General features: G+C 39.3%; 1 protein-coding gene across 1 annotated transcript in view; it reads right to left on the bottom strand.

Annotated features, from left to right (window-relative positions):
* The window catches only part of PRKAR1B (protein kinase cAMP-dependent type I regulatory subunit beta), a 99837-nt gene that overhangs the window by 62392 nt on the left and 13455 nt on the right, over window positions 1-23990 (bottom strand). The window contains exon 3 of the mRNA XM_075718679.1: window positions 20200-20291. Coding sequence (XP_075574794.1) covers window positions 20200-20291 — 92 coding nt within the window. The remainder of the gene's footprint in view (window positions 1-20199; window positions 20292-23990) is intronic.

Genomic DNA, 23990 nt, shown 5'->3' with positions numbered 1-23990 from the left:
AATGCTTTGCAATTAACTTCAACTCACTCTCCTTAATGTCATTTTATATCATCTAGAGCTTTGAGATACACCAGAGGAAAATGCTGAAATTATGGCACCATGTATATGGGTTGCATTTTCCTTTCAACAAGCAGCAAACAGCAGTATTTCAGTGGCATCTTGGTTACTCTCTTAAGATTTCTAACCCAAATGGAAAAAATGTGAAAAGATCAGCTGTTCTCAAAAATATTGCCAGAAAAACATATTCAAGGGATTTTGCCTGAATTGGAACTCAAATAATTTTCCAGAATCTGGCCTTGAACCAAAACTTAAGAGATCAGCCCAGATTTCAGGCTTCGGTTTTATATCTTATCAGATATTCATATACAAGTTCATCTTTCAAAGCAACTTATCTGCACATGTGTATAAGTGTGAGTGTACACACAGTGGGTGTGACACTGGGGTGTAGTCAATTTATTTTATTTCTGTACTTATAAATGCATATAGTCTCACAGAAACGTCTCTCCTCATCTGCCAATCGAAAGTGTTATATATACGGAATAAATGGTATAAGGTATTATCAACATAAATTTGGAATAGTCAAGTTATTTATAAACAGGCTTGGTAATATCAGATTTTAATTGACGAATGTTGATAAAAATGGAATTTGTATTGCCTTTCAAGACTCATGGGCTAGAATTATTTTTTTTCTGAAATTGAACAGATGCCAGAAATAAATCAGGAATTGCAAAGTGGAAGAGAGATGTAAGACACTGTGCTGGGGGCCGGGGAGAAGAAAAGTGGAAAATTACCAGAATGTAAAACTGATGGATTTAAGAGAGAAAGGCAGAGTGGCATCACTGTGAATAGAGGTGAATAGAGATAGGAAGAGAATCCAAGCTGACCAGAAATTATCATCAATAATGTAAGTCAGGAACTAAAAATGTCCTGTGAGTTAAATCCTGAGTTTTCAATAAAAATAACTGCAATATCCTACCAATCACCGAATCTCCAAGTGTAATAGATGGATTTTGCCGAGCAACATACAGAGCAAACATGGGTGAGTCTTGTCTCATATCTCATTTGCCTTTTAGCAAAGCAAACTGTTATAAAGTTGCTTTTATATATGACTTTTAATTACGCTGATTTTTAATGCCTCTGTGACTGGAAAGCTAGGCCACCCTACTACCAAGAGGCTGAATCAGGAAGCAAAGAACTGAAAAACACTAAGAAAGCTAAAAGAAAAAACCAGAAACTTTCAAAAATGCTAGTTAGGAAAATATACTGGTTTTAAAGTCATATACTTGCAATCTATGCAATGTTGCGCTGATGCATATTAAATCAACAAAAATAGGGAAAGGAAAAAGCAGGCTCCAGTAACAAGAAAACATTAATTCAATCACATTAGAAATATACTCTATTTTATGTGAGACTTCCAGTAACTATGAAAGGCAGCCAAGTTTAAGCTGCTCCCAGAATTTGTAAAAACTAAGTAGTGGCTTCCTGATCAAGTTAGTTTTACAAAAGAGCTATCTAAGAGCACAATTCAATTCTCTCTTACCAATATTTTCTGTTGCTTTGCTCTGAGTCCACAATTCCTTTACTTTGGCCGTCAATTTAATATTGATTAATCCTACTGCTTGTTGTAGCTCCCATTGATGTCCACTGAGCTCCTCCAGATTCTAAGAGCTTGTTTGCATAGATCCACTTTCAGGATCAGATACTCACTTTGTGATTTTATTCATCAACCACAATAGCAAAGGATATCCAAAAAGTGTTCAACATAGATAATGGATACTTACCCTTCTTAATAAAAAGCCCAAAGCACAACAGGCACAGAGCACCTTTTAAGAGTCAACTATTATACATATATTTCACAAAGCTTTTCATCATTTGCTTTTCACTGCCATTCATCCTTTCTACTGGTCTCCTGCACAGACTTTCTATCAAGCCAAAGATCAGATCCTACAGCTGGATTCTCCTTTCTCCTGAGACTTAATGCAGTTAGATGTCATTAATAAGTATTGATTTACATCCATAAGGATCTTTTACTTCTGCCTTAATCTTCTATCTGATCCATTAGCAGCAGTTAACTGAGGACCAGACAATGTGCTTTCGAGGGACTGCTCAAGTTCAACAGTGCTTAAAACAACTTAGGCCACAGAGAAGGAAAAAGTGCAGTTAGCAACTCCAAGTGGAGTTAGCAATTTATCTTGAACTTAATCAACCAGTAACAAAACCCATCCTGCTGCAGTCATGCTGCTTTGCTGTGGCAGGAGGACCGACCCTTCCAGTCCCTAGAGCAACAAGTGGTACCACCAAGACCTCCTTTTGCTCTGCTCTCATGACGAGACTACTGGTGTCTCAGCACTGAACATCGTGTTTTCTCACCCAAAGGGTTGCAATTCTCTCTCTTACTTCACATTCCACACATTTTCACATGTGTAAAGAGAAAGCAGCTGTGCCGTATTTTTAGCGTAACTAGTTGAAAGGAAAATGAAGCTAAAATCACAAGTATTATTTTGCACTATTGAGCATATTAATGATGCTCTTCCAACCTCATCAACATTCCCTTCAAAACTAACATGTTAATTTATATTCTTCATATAGTACTAATTATGTGTACAGCAGCATGATACCCTGCATGAGGAGCTATCTCACTATAAGAGATGAAATTATAACGTTCTGATTCTGACCTCATGATGGTATTAGTAATGAATTACTCCAAAGAATACTGATTATAATAGGACTAAAATGTAGTCCTTAGAGATGCTTTGAAGATCATGTAATTATGAAAGATGCTAAATAATTTTATTTAAAGGTGGTGCCAGTGATGCAAAGTTCATTTGAAAAGGCACAGGAGTAAGGCAATTCTGACTATATAACCATTCAGTATTGCAAAGAATGGATGATTTCTGTTTGCAAAGAGCTACAGAAGAAACACTGCTATGTGCAATACAGTTTTCACCATCCTATTCTCCTTCAACTGTACCTCTAACTGAAGTACTTCTTATCTAATTGAACATATAGATATGTCAACAAAAGCGTTAATTATACACATAATTTCTAATTCGTAATGACAAAAAGGGGTCAAAATACAGCTTTACGAATTTTTCATACTAAAGAACAGCCTAAATTCCATGCAATGTCTTGTATAGCCCCATTATCTGGAAGTTTCAGCAATATTTAGCTGAGAAAAAAAAAAAGATGCTCTCCACAGATGCACATTATCTTCTTCAGCTCTAATGGAGGCCATCCAGTGGCCAGGTACAGCAGTAGAAATATCTCTCTGGGTACCTACCGGTCTTTATAACAGGATTTGTGAACAGAAGAGAGTGGGAAAGGGGTTTCTGTGCCTTACTGCTTTAGCTTTGACCTTCTCTTTCAGACTACTAGGCAGCAATTTTGCAGCTCCTGTTAGAGACAGCATTGGGGGACGTCTGGCTTCCGAGCAGCACACGCACTGCTGATGCCGCTCTGACAATAAATGCGGCTTGAAGTAGCATTTGCATCATCTGGAGCGGCTCTTTTCCCAGTACACAACCAGCCTTTCCTCTCTCACAATGCAGCACCTCCACAGAAAGATTTACATCCACACAGCATTCTGAGAAGTGTTAACATAAATACATATTTTGACAACTTTAAGCCTAGCCAGCTTGAAAATTCAGCTAAAGTGCTTTTAAGAAGTACTGCAGGTACGTAATACATCATGTGGGGTTAGCTGAGACAAAGGTTTAAATAATAGCACACTTAAGAAATTCTGTAAGATGGGTGCAGGTTCAAAATATGTATTAGACTCACCTATAATCTCACGTGTGTAAATAATATGAAAAGCCCCTGAAATATGTGCAGTAATTCCAGTGGAAAACAAGATCAAGACCACTGGAGATTTCTCAACCACAAAATTACACAGCTACAAAGATCTTTAAAGTCAGTTGTAATACACTGCATGAACCAGCAGGTAGAAGAGCTAAGACAAAATGCAGTAAGAAAAGGCCTGCGAGAGACAATGCTTTTCTTGTGGTAGTTCATCTCTTGCTTTACACAAATCTCTGACCTGTTAAAGCAGACCTCTGTTTACACACTGAAATATAGGGCTTCATTTTTTCCACACACAATAAAAATTTCAAGTCATTTGTATACTTATGGCAATCTCAATTTTAGCCTCCAGGGGTTAGGGTTTGGAAGTACGTTTTTTACTGGTTATATTTTCTTTGTTACTTCATACTTCTCCTTTTTAATAACCTTGAACACAGTGACCCCAGGTGGCAGATAAAACGATGGCTGCTTTCAGAAGCTGAGCCAGACCTTCATATTTCATCGTGAGGCTGAGAAGTCCCTGTGTCCTACCGAGGGTTCCCAGCGTCAGTCCAGGACAGCTCAGTCCCTGCTATGGGACTGGGGAGGGTTTGCTCCAAGCAGGTTTTTTCCGGATGGAGGAACAGGTCCCGTTAAGGTTTTTATCTCAGAAGCACCATTCCTCATTTATGCATGGAGGTTTCTCTAACAACGCAGCCTTTAACTTTGCTTGAGCACTGGAAGGAGTCCAGCAGCACAAACCTCCGTACCCGGGCTAATTCAGGCGGCTGAGCAGCCAGGTGAGGTACCCAGCACAGATCTTCACGCTGCCGCAGCCAGGCAGTTGCTTTGCCCTAACTCAATCATTTAGGCAGTTCTGTACGACCACCTTGCCCTGTAGACATGCACAAAGTTGCTTATCAAAATGAGACATAGATCTGGTTCCGACAAAAAACGTTAAGTATTCTCCAACACCTTGATTTTAATAGGACTTAGGCATCTTAATGCCTTTCTCCAAGCCTCAGATGCCCCACTTTGCTCTCCCAACTGCCTCAACAGCTTACTGTTTTTTCTCATTATACTGCCTGGAAAAATATTCAGCTGCAAGAAATTCACATTTTGTGACCCATAGTGTAAAATAGCACAAATAAAAGCATTACCAACTCAAGATACAAAATTAACAGTAGGCGGGCAACTCGCGGTAGCTTTTCCATCCTTAAAAACCTGTTTTATTTCACAGGTAGAACAGATCAGTGAGTCATCTCTGTTCTGGTGCGAGAGCATCTGTAAGGCTTTGCTCAGAGGCTTCAGTCCAGAAGAGAAAAGCGTGCTTTAGAGTTGATGTAAACAAATTGATTTAAGTACAAAGGGAGACTTTTCAAGCTGTTCACCAAAAAAAAAGCTGCCCAACACTATTTATTACATGGCATTTTAATTTGTAGCAATTAGCCACACATTCATGTACAACATTAATTAACTTCACGTGTGTGATTTTTAGTCTTGAGCCAAACTAGCTCTGAGAGAGAAGGAAGCACACGGTACGCCAATGCCTTTCCAGTGAGATTGCTCACGGATTGCTAGAGTTCCCTATTGGCAATGAAACTATCCTGCCATTGCCAGAGGGTGTCACTACGGCACTAGAACAAAGCAACAAAACAAATAAAATGGATAAACAAGAAATGTGGAGAAGTTTAGCAGAAATAAGCTCTATGTAACCTTCGCATGAACCATCATCATTTCATCTGTGGGCTTTGAGAACATGGCTCTGGCGTTGAAGAACAATATAACTCTGCATTTTCTTTTCCTCCCTGTATCTCTTGTGCTGTAATATGATTTCTAACACTGCACTGAGTATTGGAAGGAAGAAAGGAACTACCTATTAGAGCCGTTTGCAGAATCTCCATTGTTCCCCACACAATTTAACCTTGTTTTTCATGAAAGCATCCTTTGAAAATGAAGCTATTCTAAATGCACATCGTTCACACTCACAATAACCGTACTCGTCAGGCAATTGTTTTAACAGGAAGCTGCTGCAAAGGAAATCTAAATTTTCTGACATAATAATATATAGCCCAGGTAATTAAAAAGAGCCTACACTGAGCATATTAAAGTGAAGATCAGATCTCAAGTGCTGAATTTGGCTAAAATCCTAAACCAGAAGAGGAAGGAAGTGCCAAAGCCAAAGAGCACAGGAAATGAAAACACTCAGAAGCCAGTGAAAAAAAAAAAAACCTGCAACACAAGGAAGATCCCAAGGAGCACCAAATTAGTAGGTTTATTGCCTTTCTAGTCTAAATGCAATTTACTTATTACCAAAAAAGGCCAGGAGTCAGATGACCATGAGCCTATACTAATGTGGTATACCATGGCCAAGAAAACTTGATAGATGTTGAAATCTATGAAGAACTCATGAGGACATGTACGTAAGGGATCAGACATTACAAAGGCCTGTGTTGCTAGCTCCTGCTCTGAAGACGCCTGTCAGATTCAGAGGGTGGGGTGAGTGTGAAAAGGAGAGCATTAGGTCCCAGATGCCACAACACATTGCCCAAGCAATTGAGCAGCTTTATTTCAGCTGTATTTTAGTACCAGGGTAAACCAACTGACGTTGCTGAGGACAGTTTTGATTAGGAAGGGCTGTTCCTGCAAAGTGCTGCAAAGCTCTTGTCAATCTGTCAAGTAATCAAACCTGTGTTCTAATAATAGAACAATAATTTCATATTCTGGAAATCAGTTCTAGTGAAAGCACAGGATTTAATAAATAGCAGAGGAAACACGACACATGACATACCATTAAAGAACAGCAAGTAAACGTGGACAAAACACAACTTATCACTATTTTAAACCAAGTTTCTAAAAGCACAGGAAAATCTGCATGGATGTTGTAACCACATTGCAGAAAGCAGCTGTACAAGGAACACGGATCAGCTGCGGTGATGAAACTGTCAGAACTTGAAATCAGGGCACAGCTACAATATTTTAACATAGCAAATCCACTCTCTCATGGTGAAGGTTCAGTTGGCTGTTCTGGGAATTATTAGGATGTCAAAAGGCCAAAGTCTCTTTCTGAATATTGAAAAGTAATTCCCATTCACCTCATAAGATAGTGATGAGCCTCTGTTAGGGAGGAGAAGAGCAAGCATTTCACAGGTAGCAGCAAAATCTTGTTACAAATCTTTTCAACAAAGAATAAAAAAAGACAAAATTAAATTCAGAAAGTAAGTAAATCTGTTGTTTTGTTTCTTTTGTTTCTCCCTGACTTTTCATGACAAATAGAACTCACAGACTATCAGACACATGAAAAATACAAAGATGTGGAAACCTGAGCTGGAATTTAGCTTAATGACAGCAAGCTTGGTCTTCCTTTGCAAATGGAGAGAGGGATGCCAGGAGGTCTCCCCTTTATGTGGACCTTGTAGTAACTGTAAATGTAAAACAGACTAGCAGGACAGTAAAGTGCTTTCCTATTAATGAGAATTAAAGCTCTAGATTGTGCAATTTATTCTGCTTACCTCAATTATCACATCTGGAAAATCATTCAATTTATGTCAGCCTTTACTCTAGGACATTCATTCATGTGAGCAAAGAACTTTCAAATCCTCTGGGGTCATAATATAAGTCTACTTTTTTCATGCGGTCATATCCACAAACAGAAGAATAAACTAAACTTGATCCTGCAAAGTGACGATCATAGCCAATATTTTAGTTACTCAGATGGCACAGGATCAGGACTTAGGAGTACAGGGCACAAGAAAGTAGGTTATATGAGATCCATAAAAGAGTTTTTATAAGAAGCCATCACTATGCACTGCTTGGAAATACTGAAGCAAATCACTTAGGAGCAAGCTTCAGCCAGCATGGCTCTTTGGGCAAGGAAACAGCGTGTTCAGTGCTGACACACCCGTCTCACCATCTGATCAGGAGCACTCTGCACCAAGCAGAGCAGAGGGCTCAGGGCACCATTTGCTGGGTGGTACCCCCTTCTTCGTTAGTGGTGAGATCGGCCATGAGTTAACTGATGAATAGATGCTAAAGCAACTACGGCTTTCCTAATACTGTCTAACACAGATTACAAATTCTCAGAGGCTCCTGAATAATATCCCATACTTTGTAATTAAACTAAAACAATAGTTTAGCAGGAGACCCAGTATATGCCTATTTCAGGCATCCAAAAATCAGTCAGGCTCCAAGTCGTAACACTTGGCTTTCAGGCGTACCAAAGTCATACAAGCATTTTCTTCACAAGAGATGGTTGCTGACTCTTCATTAAGTGAAATAAATTTTCATGTCATCACATTTTGCCATCTCAGAAAAAAAACCCACAATATTCTGGAGCACTTCAGTGCAAGAACTAGTAACAGCGCAGAGCCAAGCTTGATCTGAAGGCTTAATGCAATGGAAAATCTGCTACATCCCAAGCTAATTTAAATTATAGATCAGTTCCCTGATTACTCTAAAAAGAAAAAACTAAACTTTTCCAGTCTGAATGTGCCCAACTTCAGCCACCAGCTTTTGGATCTCACATGCCTCTGTCTATTAAAGAGATTGTTGCTATCACTTACCTTTCCCTTCTAGATATGATAAATTCACCGTCATTCTGCTTCATTAAACTAAATAGTTTCCACATACAAAACTGGGAGATGCTGAGTGGCTTAAAATAGCATCTGACGCTGTTTTCTAGATATGCACTATTATATTTTCTATTTAGTGCACCACACAGAGGAGTGTTACACTTTTCTAGTGCAAATTTCATCCGTCAACAGGCATGTCTTCATATTGCTCATAAATCAGAAGCCGAATAAATATAAAAAATAAAATCCCTACAAAGAAAGTGGTAATTTTGTGTTGTGGGGTTTTTTTTTTATTTCTGAAAGCAAAAGGCAAATTGAAAATCCAATTTATTTTTCTGGCTTTTTTTTTAGAATAAAAACAGAGAGAAAAGGAATCTCATGGTGCCAAAGGGTTAAAGTATCCCATTTCGGGCAGTCTGAATATCTGAATTTAGCAGCTGACAGTGCATGGTGTGTCAGTCTCTTACAGCTGTTCCAGTTGATTCAAAGACCATCTTTGTTTCTTGAAATCTTAGCAACTGTTACTTTTTCCTGAAGACAATGACAGACCAGCTGTTACCTCACAAGATGCGATGTACTTCAGGTCAAAGTCTTTAGTAAGGAACTTGTAAAACAAGAACTAAATCATTGTTTGGGTTCATCAGGTTTTTTTTCATTAAAACAGAGTTAGCAGCCTAACAGTCAAATAACTTATACTCAGTATTTCCATTAAGTGCACTGGAATGAGAGGAAATTTCATCCGTTTGCTGAGCTGATTCCTCTGTTTCTTTAAGGAAAAAACACACCACTAAATCTTGTAGCATTATAGATTATTTTTTGTTTGAAGGTCAGTTTCCTTCTGTCTTTCCAAACACACTGTTACTAAGCAGATGTCATCACAAAATGCCATTACAAAATGGCAATGCACAGGTCTAACCATTCAGAACATAAGATGGGGATTTTCGAGAGAACCTTATAAGAGTTAAATGTTCACTTCCCATTCTATTTCAATCAACGTGAATATCTAGTTCCTTTAAGCTCTTTGAACACCCTCTTTTAAATGCATAACTAAGCAACTTAATCATACAGTTGATCCTCCAGCACCGGTACCGGTAATACTCCCACTTGAAGACACATAGGCTTTCAAAGCCGTGCAAGGTTGCAGAATCAGTCACCTAATGAAGACTTATTAGAGTAGGAGTAACTGTTGACAGGTTACCTACAACCCTTTCGGGGGGGGCGGGGGGGGAAGGAAGCATCATTTTAAAGAGCTTTAGTTGAAATAAACCCTTGTTTGTCCATGCACAAAGACAAATTACTGCTCCCAACAAGCTTCCAGCTGCTCTGATGCAGAAGACAAAGACTTGCTGAGAAGAGTGGATGTTCTTTTATTCAACCTTTGTGTTTAATTCTGAAAAGCCTTAGCATTGAGTAATGCATTTTTAGAACCACTGCCAGCTATCTGTTGTGTAAAGAAGCACGCAAAGGCACGGTGGTATACACTGCAGTGGTAGAAAGACTTTACAAGGCCTGTTAAATTCAGCAGTAGTCTTAATTTTTCTATTTCATATATAGAGAGATAAGTTTAGACTCAAGATTTTTTCATGAGCATGCATGAATACTATTTGTCTCAGGCTTTTTATTCTAGATCTAAAAAGGATTTATGTAAATTACTTCTCTGCTTTAACTCTGTTTTTCAGAATGGGTGACATACTGCCCATATGTAAACCCCTACTTTATGCAGAATTAAAAATAACTACCATTAGGAATGGCGCCGCTAGTATTTGCAATGAAGAATATAAACTGTCTAACAAAACACTGAGGGTGAATAACAACCTCTAAAAAGCTATGAACTGACAGTATTTGTTTCTCAAGATAAAAATATCCATAAATACCAAATGTGTGTGCTTTTAGTTATGTTTAAGAGAATAACCTATCTACGAGGCCAAAAACTGACATCACAAAAAGTACATCCCTATTACAAAGTCTGTATGCTGTCAGGCTGCTCTAAAGGGACTGATATTAAAGTAGATACAATCTCCTGATGACTGCTTGAGAGCAGAACTTTGCATAACTAATTTGAAGACTGCTGCCTGCAGCCACCACAATGGTAATTAAAGACAATAATTCTTGGGTAAATGAGATGGACATACTGGAAAATAAAGTCAGTGTTAAATTCATGGCTAATCCTTGAATGGAGAATTGGATCATTTATTTTCCAAACGGCTGGGCAATTCTACCTGGTTTCATTTCCATCTCTGCTGCCAGATGACTGTTGTCTCCAAAATCCATAACTGTTTCTAGTTTAAGTAGTATTCCTCACTGGCAAGCTCCAATTCGGCAGGACTGAATGTGCTTCCATTTAAACACATGAATAGTTCCTTTGACATCCATAGCAAGTCAACGGAACAACTCACAGTTAAACATGCTCTTTTAAACACCATGCTGAATCAAGGCCATAAACAAGTCATAAAAGGCACAAAGAAAAGCTGGATTCCCAGGCAGTTTACCTGGAAAATACCTTGGTGTTATGCAAAGAGGGAAAGCTTTGTTTAGCATGCCTTGGCTGATTTGAGAGAGAAATGTCCTCTTCCTGGTTGCTTACAAGTAGAATTCAAAGGACAGGCTAATCATCGAATATAACTGATGATCAGAAAAAATCTCCCACCCAGAGAGGTTTTGCACCAGTCTCTTTGGTACCAAATCTATTGCATGTACATATAACTTGTATATACACATCTCTGCCCCCAAGTTACCACAGTCTGCTGACCATCTCCTGGAGTTCCAGCACAGGTGGGACATTCACGCCACTGCAGACCTTCATGGGATGCAGCCTGCCCCGCTGTGCACCCTGCACTAAGCCCATTAGGATGATGTTGTCATCCTCCTCTCTCTGTTGCTATTCCCAAAAAGGAGGGAGAAGAAACCCATCCAACTCTTTGGTCACAAAAAATCCTAATATAACCCAAGGAAGCCATGTTATTGACTCAGTAAAGCCCTCCACCTCCCACCCTGCCATGCCTCACTGTGCAATTTCTCTCTCATCTCTTTCATCTCTCATCTTCTGAGTGCCTTAGCTCTGTGGGACAATAGCTCATTATAGAGATATTCATGCCATCTGTCTCCATCCTCTGGCTTTGTCCAATGACTAGTAAGGGAAATTAAGGCGTGGTTTTGCCATCACTGAATTTGATTTCGGCCCCTGCTGCTCCCAAAAGGGAAGGTCCTGCCCTGCCCTCTCCTCTCGTTGGCTAGCCAAAGTATTTCTGCAGCCAGGTAGAGGGTGAGAGGAAAGACCTGATCTGACTGAAAACTAACCTCTGGGAGAGGATCACTTTTCAGAGAGCTGATCTGGCTAACCGTGGCCACGAGAGCAATAGGAACATGCAGCCAAGGTCTGGCACTCACTGTGTTACTTTCTCCTTTGGTACCAGCTAAGAATTTGGCTTAAATCAACAGTGAAACCATACGCTGAGGCTCCTAACTGAGGTGTTTTGAACACCAGCTAACTTAGATGCCTACAGCAGGCAGAGTAAATATACCCCCTTAACATCCATGTGGTTTTAGCACAACATGGACTCCTGGAGACACAGAAATACTAATGCAGTATCCTGGGAAGGGAATTTTTCTTGCACTGTTCTGCACATTGTAGGCATATATGAAGCACAGGCAGAAGCTAGATCTTTTTTAACAAAAGAGTTAAGTTACAAATGCAAGGAAAATACAGGACCTGTAATGAATATGTCATAGCTGTGGCATCCTGTTTCTAAAATATCTTGCTCCTGAATGGTGCCATCTTAGGTTTCTTCCACATACATGAGGCTTTCCAGCTGGCCTGCAGCCAGTGCTTTAATAAAACATGGTATTATGCAGAAGTGAATAAAGCTTATAGCGATAATAATGACCTTGAAATTCACTAATCACCAGAAGTTTCAAGAATATTTTAATATGAGATAAACAGGACAACAACTGAAATTCATCTGTTAGCTATGGAAAACTACTTTTCTCACATTAGGTCATACCTGAACTGAAAAAGGTACCCAAGTCATTATTGACCTGGATAAAGAGTGTGTTTTCTGAATTTGAAGACAAATCAGAGCTGTAAAGGAGCTGCAAGCATTCCAAAAAACAACATTAGGATGTAAAATGATTACAAATTGAAGAAATGGTCTGAGAAAATAGATATACTTTCAATAAAGACATAACAGCTAAGTATATTTAGGTAGGAATAACCAATGGGATAAATACATGGTGAAGATTCACTGCCAAGGTAGCATTCTGCAGGGAAGGATCCAATGATTCCAGTGATCACATGCTAAATAGGAGTCAACAATATCCTGTTGTTGTGAAAAATATAAAGAAACAAGAAAGAGATGGACCAGCTGGAGAGAGTTGAGAACAACAAAAATGGTCAGTGGCCTGAGGAACCTGGTCTGCAAAGGAAGATGGGGAGAATTAGATTAATCTAGCTGAGAAAACAGAAGATGTGCGAAATAACAATAACCCTTCAAATAGATTTAAAAAAGAGAAAAGAAAAATATACAAAGAAAGAATACGCTAGTTTCCCACTACTGAGGATCCAAGAATTACAAAAATAGAGCTAAGAGACTTCTCCCATCCAGAGGACAAACTAAATTATGTTGCAAAGAGATTCACCTAACCTGTTCTTAACAATTACAGATTCTACAATCTATTTAAGTATCCTTACCACTAGAAATTATTACCACGCATCTAGTTTACATCCACCTTGTACAATTTAAGCCTAATTCTGATCTTTTGTCTTCAGGGGACACAGACACATGATTACTCATTTCCCCTCTGTGGCAGCCCTTAATACATTTTAAGAATATTGTTGTGTCTCGATGCTGAGGAAGTCTTAATTTGGACACTAATGTCTTTCAAATAGACTACGTTTATGCCCAGTAAGTCCCTACAGGACCCCTCTTTGCCACCAATCACAGCTTACAAAACTGCCTGAATTGCCGAACACAGGTTACTTAGGACACACTTGTAAGAAGGTAGTAGAACATTTTTCTGAACTGCTAACAGCAAGGTGATGGCATCTGCAAGAACTTGCCTCCAATTTTATCTACAGTTTCACAGTAGCATGTGCCCTCCACAGCGTTTGGGAGGATGCTGGGAAAAGGGTAAGAATTTTTGCTTGAAGAAAACTCTTGGTTGGCTTGCATGACCAGGACAAGTGCCAATTTTCATCTCTACATCTTGGCCCTGACAAGCACAGAAAATAAAAAACACCCTTTATTTTCATACCTTTGTGATGCAGGCAACATACAAGAGTAACTGCAACACTGTGTGTTGCTGTAATAAATACAGCAGTTTTGGCTACTGTTTAGTTCATTTGTTGTTGCTTTTTTTGCACTTCTGTAAGAGCTCAATATTTTAGTAAAAGCATTAAATACAATTTCCTGACTCTTTGTTTCCAAAGCAGTTTCACACCCGTATACTGTTCAAACCAACCAATTTATTATTAATCCAAGTAATAAAACACACAAAAGTATTCTGAAAGCTGTTGCAGGCATTACAGCTGCCTGTGCATAAGCAATCTGGTACAAAAGCTTGTAAAAATTATGATATTAGCTAAAATGCCAAAATTGGACTCTGGAAGTGCATGTTAAATATTTATCTACTCTCTTTACTCCTTGATGAACAAGCTTTACATAGCTTTTACATATAAATTTTACATAGCATTTACATACAGATATGGTGAACATTTAACCATTCCCCTTCTTTATGTGGTCAGGAGGCCATGGAGCCTCTGAACAGGGACTGACAGACGTGGCTCATGACCCACAGCAGAGCAGGCAGGCACTGGTGACATCCTGGAACCAAGACTGACGCTCCTGCTGCTCTCAGTCCTGCTCTCTCACCCACTGGTTATGCTTCAGTTATATTTCCTTCTCCTCCTTGACAATCATCAGCTTTGGGTCCAACTTCCACTCCCACAGCAGGTCACCTCTGAACCTTCTCACTGTCCCCCTCTCAGTGGCTGCCCCCATCCAGTAGAGACAGAACATCCTGTCAATGAAAAGGTAAAAAAAAAATCTTTTATTTTTATCCACAGAAGGAAAATGAACAATCTCTTCCTTTTTTTTTTCCCCTTTACTATTCAACATCATGGCAAAGCCAAGTGGGTGTACTTGTATTCCAGAATTACATGCTGAACCGATAAAAATTCGTACTGGCTATACTGCCAGATTAGAAGAGATTAGGACAATTAGACTAGCCCCTTGTCACCAATTTTGACTTTATACCCCATTGCACAACTAGGAAGCCTTAGAGGATGTTAATCTGCTGGATATCCAAGAGTGGGAGAGGAAATAAAATGCTGCCAAGTTATGAGTGTAATTCTGTCTTTGCATAGATGGAAATCATTCACTGCCTGCTGACTGAACAAAACCAAAGCAGCAGAGAGGGCATCAGTACAGCGCACCCTGCCTTGCTGATTTCTCCCATATGCAAAACTCTCAAGTGTCACAGACCAAAAGAAGGGGGAAAGTTTGTGCAAACTCTTAACGGCCTTCAGAATGGACCTGAACCATGAGATCATGTTGGAAGCAGGAGGGATAAGATGAGCAAGGAACTTCTTCCCCTTATTCAGCCATTAGAATCTATAACGCAGGCCACCTAAGACAACGCTTGAATGTTATTAAGTGTAACTTCCCACCAGCATTCTGGAGGGACATTACAAAGATAGATGCACTTGCTGAAATAGGCACTTCTGCAAAGTCTGTAATTTCATCTTTTTATTAGGTACAAATGTCATAATCAAGGATTTTATTTAATTTTTTTTTTTTTTTTTTTTTGCTGGGACTTCCTCTTGGATCACAGGTGCAATGAAGAGCAGAGAAACAAGATGGCTTCTGACCTCAACCGATGTTAAAGACAAACTGTTGCAAGGAACATCATCTATAAAAAATAAATTTATATTTATAATGCAAAAATCCCTCACAGTTAATGTTGCCATTTCACTTTTCCCCAGCATAATGAAAAAGAGGGTGAATGCCTCTTACCTGGCTGTAGCTCCTGCTTCACCGATGTTTTCTCTCAAGGCTGTTCATCTTTGAACAGACCGCAGAGCAATTCCTAGTTCTTCTGGATGCACAGCCTTCACAGCACTGTCTTCTTTATCAGAAGTTGTCCTATGCTGCAAGAAGATCTTTCAGAGCTGTCACACAAGAAGCTGTTTTGAAGGACTGTGCTTGTGTATGCGAGGCTTTGGTGAGCACCAAGTCAGGACCAGATAGGCACAGAGTTGCTGATCTTGCAGTGATCATAACTATCAGGTCTTCAGAATGCTCTCTGCCCAGGAAAACTGTCCTCTTGGTGGCCATCTCCAGAGCTTCTGCATCATGTTTGCACACCAGTATGAACTATGCTTTTCCAAAACATCTTGCTGCCCTCACATCTGAGCTTGACTAACAAGCTCCACTGCCCACCTAATAAAACCTTTGAGCAGTCTCTTCCAAGAGTTTTTGAGTGGCGTCACAAAGGAATTGGAGTATGGAAGAAACAAAACGAAGGGGAAAACCCTCGTGTGGACATAAGCCAGCCAATATGTCATCGTATGGGGTGAGGGAAAGGAAGAGAGAGAAGTTAGAGCACACATGCCTAGGGACCTGCAGGATGATATAACAGCACTATCAAAATCCAAGCCCAAGTACCCAGGCATTAAATGCATCCCAGCTGCAAAGCAGATACATCAAGCCTGAACAAAGTGAAAGGGCTTTGCCACACATCCCAACCGGGGAAGCAAACCCTATCAAAGTACATATGACATGAGGCTACTTTGAGAACCTTGTAACTGAGTTTGGGCTTATAACAAGACAAGAAACGAGGATGAGCCCAAAGGCAGGCACACGGACATGCAACCATGTACTCTCTGCAACTCACTAAGCTGTTTAGTCCATGATGCAGCCCATCACCCCCTTAACATCCCTCTTTCCCCCAGAGCTCATAAATATTCACCCTGCCTGTGACTATTTCACAGAAATTTTTAATATAGTCCAGTACTTTTGTTAGATGTGCGATATTTTAATAAACAATCAAAATCAAACTATAGCTATTAAAACACAGTAAGAAATTAATTTAGTGAAGCCCTGATGTTGCTTTAACTTTTTATGGTTAGTTTCTCATCAATTAAAAAAAATTTTGGATAATGAGCATGTGATACATCCATGTAAATTGGAGGTTTTGTTGTCAGTGTGCATGTAACAGACCAGCTCTAGGCAAAGGAGGATGCACAGAAAATATACATCAGGTGCACATGTGTGGAAACAATTAAAAAACCACACATTCCTGATTTTGCAAATGAGAACAACAGCTCTCTAACAGTTAAAAGCACATTTCCACTTCAAATAATGGGCATTTTGCCACTGGCTTTGAGAGAACCAGGACCCTACTCCAGAGTTTAATCAAGATCTTATTGAAGTCAGTGGAAAAGTCTCATGAGAAAACAGTGGACTGCCACATCACTTTTTAGAGCTGCACTGTTCTTTATAATATTAGTGACTCCTGAAATGAAAATTTTGGCAAACATTGCTGATAATTCTCTCTGCTGCTTTTAGTACTGATGCAATTACAGTTTCCCTTTTACTGCACTTTTCAGTATAATTTTACACCAGAGACTGTGTGTATGTGCATGTGTGTGTCCGTGCATGCATGAGATAGATGGCAACCCTTTTTTAAGCATGGCACATGAAAAGATGCTATCTAAAATAAGACTTGAACAAAACTATTTCAGACACCAGTGCAAAAAGATACTTGTTTACCTTAACTTCAGCATGACTTCTCATGCAATTAATAATTCATATGGAATATTCGACACAGAGATAATATGCTACACGCTGCCTTTATAAATAAGGGTTTATGTCAGACATAAGGACCTTCACAGCTGCCAAGCAGCAAGTGCAACACAAGTCATGTGGACTGCATAGCCATAGAGCAGACTAACATAAATATCTTTTCAGAGGAGAAGGAAAAATGCAAGAGTCATCCATTTTAAATGAGGAATTAAGCCCTGCTGGTCCATCCTTCCCCCACCTGAACACCTCATACATCTTGGCAAACGGTCAACCACAAAATTAAATGAAACAATGATACTGTCTTCAGTGTAGAAAGCACTGAGGAAAATAAACACCAACACCACCACTGCAGCACAGAAAATGAAACATCCTCACCTAGCTTTCCACCATTACAAGAGGACAGAACCCAGACAAAGTCATACACCACTACTTTACTGAACTACGTATCTGCATCAACAAGACACAAACTAGAAGTGATGGCAATGGCATGCTCCAACTTGATGACTTCTCCACACTTGACAAACGAAACCAGACAAGGGCAATAGCATGATGTCAAGAGTGAGCTCAGTACAGTGGAAAGAGAGAACAATTTATTTGTTCATTGCAATCCTGTCTACAAAAGCAGAATGCATGCGTCCTTCTGTGAGTTCCTTTTTTTCCCAATGTCAGCAATAGCTTGCCGTACTTGTCATGAGGCTTGAATGAGGCACCTAGACATCATCCTTTGAGCAAGGGAGATGGTGTATAGCTGAAGATGCTCCAGTGCACAGCCCAGAAACCAAGAAGCTTCTAAATCTTTTGACAGCAAAGGCAGTATACACCTGGTCAAGCCATAGTTTGAGGACTGCAAAAGCAGATAGTCTACAGCCCATCTGCAGCACACACATAGGAATCTGTGCACATCTCTTCACTCCTAACACATACCCATAACAGGACAGTCTGGCTGACAATGTTAAATGGGACATAGGGAACGGATAGGAGAGACCATGACCACAATGTACAACCAGCACAGTGCAAGGAAAAGCACTTTTCCTTCAGTTTTTCTCTCTCACCCTACTTTGATAACATATTACCAAAATATCCCTTTTCCAGCCCTAAAACCTACCCTACCAGTGCCTGTCACCTTAGCATGCCGAAAGTATAATTAGGATTTATAGCAGTTCTGTACAAGAATTCTCTGCTGTGGGTGAAAAAGCTAGAGGAAATGTGCAAAGTTAATCCTCTTCTAATTACTCCAGAAATCTGCATGCTAATGTGATATCATAATAATTAGGATTGCAAAGTAATTAAACTGTGTGAAAGCCTGCAAGAGGGAGCAAAATTTACACACGTGGAACATGCTTTGACTGAAAACGTGTGAGTAGCCCCACTGAAGGACTGTACTGCTGATGTTCTGCCAGTACTAAAAACGTCAGCGTAGACAAAGTCTTTGTCCTTTCTAACCACAGAAGCACAGAAAAGTAGGGTTGGCAAGGACCTTGCAACATCACTTAGCCTATCTGCTGCAAGGCAGGACTGACGCTACTTACGTCACTCCTGGCAGACCGTAGTCTAATCTGTTCTTAATGGCCTCAAGTGGTGGAGACTCCACAACCTACCCAAGCAGTCAGAGACCTCTTCCTAGTATCTGACTTGACTCTTTCCTACTGCACTTTAAATCTGTTATTCTTTACCCTTTGGCACACACAGCAGTTTATTCCTCATATATCATTATTCATACACAATTATAAGCTATTATCGTGTCCCTCTGCCCCTGACCTGTCTTCTGTGTGCCAACCAATCCCATTCTTTCTTCAGAATTGATGTTATCTAGATCTGTGACCATTCCCACTGCTCTTCCCTGAACTTCCTCCAACTGTTTATTCTTGAAGTGCAGTGCCCAAAACTGGACACTGTGTTCCAGCTGGAATCTTTCCAACACCGGGACGTCTTGCATGTTCCCCTGTTTAGTTACCCCAGTAAAACGTTAGTATTTTCAGAACAGCTTGACATTAGTGACTAATGTTCAGACCATGATTCACAATAAGCTCCACATAGTTTTTCAAGGAACTACCAAAATGGCAAAACCATCTTATAGTTATAAAGGTGTTCTTCCTGCCTAAGTATACTTCGCTGCACTTGGCTCAGTGGCAATCCATCCTGCTTTTACTAGAACATTTCTTCAACCTATCAGCATAATTCTGAATTCTAGCCTTGTCTCCCAGTGTTTTAGCAGCCCTTCCCATTGTCATGTCATCTAAAAATTCAACACTCATTCTCTATACCACCACTGAGGTCATTAATGACAATAATGATAAAAACCAGACCAACCCTTCCCACACTTCAATATATCTTTCCATTAGAATGATGGACCGTTGATAACTGCTATCTGGTATGGGTATCCAATCAGTTTTGCATAGACTCCATAATGGTTTCACTGAAGACATGTTCCCCTTGATTGTTTATGAAAGTGTTATACACATTGATGTCAAAAACGCTACTGGAAGTCAAGCTGTTTGGCCTCTGTTGTGCCTTCCCTAGATACAAGACTTCCTACTCAGTTGTAAAAAGACATTTTCAAGTTTTTAAAAGTCATGTTGGCTGTTACGGAACTCCTTGGTCTCCTTCAGGTGCTTACATATAATTTGTTTTTTCCAGTTTTTCAAAGAACAAAATAATTTACCTGTAATTCTCTTGTACTTTATAGACATTATGCTTTTTCTTCCTGATTCTTCCAGCACTTGACCTGTCATCCCTGAGTTCTCAAAAGTAACTACAAATGCTTTTGAGATTGCTTTAGCCAATTCCTTTAGTACCCTAGAATAAAGTTAATCAGGCACAGCTGATTTGAAAATATCAAATATGTCTGTATACATTCTATCCTGCTCTTGCCCTTTTTTTAGCTTGTGATTTTACCCTCTGTCATAATACCGTAAGTGTGTGTAAGGGTGCATGTAGTATGCCTCAAATGCATCGGTGAGAGTAGTTCTGATCCCTGAGTTAAAATTTAATATAATTTCTTGTCCTCAGGTCAAGCTATAGATTCCTTTAAATCATAAAGCATCTCATACCTTCGTTCATTGTCATCAAGATGAGCAAAGAGCACGTTCTTGGAGATGGCCTTTGCCAGAGCAGTCATGGTTTTATAGTCCTTTGGAATAACCTGTAGAGAAAAGAAGGAAGGGTAATTACATGCCTGGTTGTATTTCTTCATAGATCTTGAAATCTATAGAAAATTTCACTATTCAAGATAATGGATGCAGTTTGATTTCAAACACTAAGACAGGTTTAGGCTATAATATAAAGCCACTAAGAAAGTAATAAATTACAGTTTTGCTAATGTGAGGATAAGAATTTATGTTCTCAGTATGACAACCAGAAAAGAAATATAAGATCTAGGATGACTGGGGAGAAGGATATCCATAAAATACTATAATTAGCAGGTACTGGCAGCTGTGTAGTCTCCTTTCAAATCTCTTGGACTGAGGGAAACATATTTCATATTCTTCTTTCCCTCAAACAATATCAGAACCAACCTACTTTTAAAATTAGGGAATGAGCAGCATTTCTTTAGGTAAAAGGTAAGAATGTGTTGATCACACCATATTTTTCAGTACTCATTGTGGTACAAGGAACAGAGCTCCTGAGAGGCCCACCTGGGTCAAAATCCTGTGCATTTGCTTCATGGCAAACGAGAAGGACTTGCATTTGAGAATGAAGAGGCATTTTTATTTGTTAATTGGGGAGAAGGCAAAAGTCCTGTTGTACATGAATTTGCTCAAAATATATGTTGAAATTCAGGAGTATATTTTCATATCGGGTGAAGTTTTTTTATAAGACTTTTGAAAGTTAGGCTTTCCATTTCGGTAAGCATTTTGGTAACATATTAGTGAAGACACTGTATCTCTATATTTGCCAAGCATCTATTGCTGCCAGTCAGAGACTTTGTGATTACAAGAGACACAAGAAATTTGTAACAAGGTTATCACTTGTAACAGATGTTCTTTGACTTCAGTAATGTGATTTTCCTTAATAGTTTCATTATAATGGGACAGAATCAAGCCTACAAAAGTTTTAAGTGTTAAATAAACCTTACTGCAATCTGAAGACCAACATCTGTTTGCCTGTTTTAATTACTGTACAAAAGAGGTCTGATAATGGACATGTATCTTTCACATTTTCTTATGATAGAACTAGTATTTCTCTCTTATTTAAGCTATTAAGTAGGCTGATGTGTAGGTAGTTTCCTTTCCTTATCCTGGAAAGGCAAGATACTACCCATCCAACCAGAAAAAGGATGTCTCAAATGGGAAAAGTGATGTAGAACCAGGTCTCACAAAGAACTGATCTAGATTTATTTCAAGGGAAAATACTGCACTGTGAAATCTAAAGTTAAACTCTGGCTTCAGACATCACTTATACTGACTCCTGTAGTCATTAGAGTACTCAGATTAAGTCTAGAGAAGCATATATGTACACACTGCATATTTGTATCAGAGCGAAACGTAATCTAATTTAACTAAAAGTTTAAATTCCTTGATGTTAAATAAAATACGCATTTGGCCATTTTATTCTTGGTTTTTACCGTATCACACAAGCCCTGGATTGAATTGCAGTCCTGAACCCTTGCTCTATTAAGAATCCCCTAGCTGTTCAGCTTACTGCTGATGAGCCAAAAGGGTAGATAATCAAATCACTAAGACATTCAACTCCAACCTTTCTGGCTGATCATGGAACAGCATAGACTCGCCTTTCTCAGTCTAAATCTGCAGCAATGAAAGCCACAAGGCAGAGACCAAAGTGGGTCTGTTGGGGCAGGGACAGAGAAAACACAGGAGAGATTCTTTAGGTGTCACAGTAACCAGGCATCCGACCAAAATCAAATGTCGGGAAGAGTCACTTGACCATTTCTTACATCACCCTTCCAAGTAAACATTGAATGTTCTCTTCAAGCTGATAACCCTCTTTACAGTAAGATTCCTATTCTGTTAGTTGTTAACTATATGTTATGTCACATGTGTTGACAAATATTGCTTTCTCTAGTTTCAGGAATGAAGCAATGAAATAACCCTCCACAGAGATCTTCCTTTGTGCTCCTCAGAATGGAGCCATGCCAGGTGCTTGCTCAAATCACAAAGCTAAATCTCTTTTGATTTTTCTCTCCAGTGACATAACTCATTGCACTGCCTTTAGCACTACTCATTCTATAGTTCACCACTTCAAGGGATCCTTTAAATTGGCTTATGACCCAGATGTGTTTCTATCCAACACCTGAATTCAAGCCAGTGGTTCTTCCTGGCTACTATCTAAAAATCCATCTGTTTGCAATAGTCTAACACAACCTTTGCCTTGCTTTTTACACTTTTAAATTAGTTTCATAATTCATCCTTTCAGTGTTTCTCTTTATTTCTGTATTCTAGAAATCTCTGTCACAAATACACATCCATGGGATTCACCATGGGATTCATTTGCTGACGGGAGAAGACAAAGCACTGACACAAACCCTCCCAATGCTAGTTCTATATTCCAGCATCTGTAGCCTGACAAGAAACCATCCCCTAAATTACTATTATTTAGGCTCAGTCAGTTCCTAGGAAATTAAAATCACAACAGCCCTAGTCACAGAACACACAGAATATGATCTGTATTGCTGCTTCTGGCTCTTGCCTACTCATGCTACTGTCAGGGCTTATTGGCATCACTGTTGAAAAAGGAAGAAAACAAAGTTAACTTCAGATTCCATTATAAACATAAAAGAATTACTCAGGGGTGTGGGAAAGAATATTTCCTTTGATTTTCAGAAGAGTCAGATGGAGCCCATATTAAGCAGAGACAAATGTGATCTCTTCATGGAAGTTTTTAAGAGGGATATTGCAAACTGCACAGAAAGAAAAGTGTTTGAAAGTGGCTTTTAAAATATCACACAAGTTTTTTAACTGCGTAGTGCATTAATAGCTTGACCACAGTGCTGTTAAAATTTACTGTATACTTGCAAGCATTATTTAACTGCCACAAGAATACTTCTCCATACTTGTTTTTAGGATGAAAGGCTCTTCTAATTCTTTGTTCCTTGGGACAGAAATTCCCAGGGCAGCCAGTGAACTTGTATCATAAGTGGATGACAAAAGCACATCTGACTGCAAAGGCATAAAGTATTCTGCCAAAAAATAGTGACTGACAAAATGGATTCCCGTAAAGAAAAAGCTCTTCCAGTTAAAGCTACTCTAGGCATGCACAAAAGCACATTAGTAGCATCTGTCAACCTTATGAAACGCATTTTTAGCCGAGCTCCCTAAACGAACATGACATATGTTCTTGTAATATCTGTCTTTTACAACCTTTGAAAGCTGTGGCCAGTTTCAAAAAAAATTTGAAGAGTTATTAAGAGATATCAAGGATATAAAATAATTAGATACTTTTGTGAAAAAGGCAGTTAAAAAAAAAAAGCCCAAATTAGCGCTCCTACTGAAGAAATTACCTAATTTGGGATTGGCATTTCTTCACAGACAATGGTCACTTAAAATCACCCAAGTATGGTCAACAGAATTCCAAAACCACATGGGTTAGGTGGTACCCAATCAACATGGGAACCATATGCCACAATGGTCTGGGGAACCTAAATGACCTCGGTTAGAACAAAACTTGGAGCTAGCCGTGAACTTTTTAGAAAAAAAAGTAGGAAACGCAGCAATAAAAAAGGCTGCTTTCCAAAACTGTGAGGTTCTGACAAAACTCAGAAGCTGCCGCAGTCTGTGAATATCAAGAAAATGGCTGAGAATTACCCACCCTGTTAAAGGGCGAAACAGGTTAGCGGCACATCTCAAAAACCAGGAATAACAGAGAATGCTGAAGCAAGACTAAT

The sequence above is a fragment of the Pelecanus crispus genome, chromosome 11 (assembly GCF_030463565.1).
Source record: "Pelecanus crispus isolate bPelCri1 chromosome 11, bPelCri1.pri, whole genome shotgun sequence".
Classification (NCBI taxonomy): Eukaryota; Metazoa; Chordata; class Aves; order Pelecaniformes; family Pelecanidae; genus Pelecanus; species Pelecanus crispus.
This window is presented reverse-complemented; position numbering and strand designations above follow the sequence as displayed.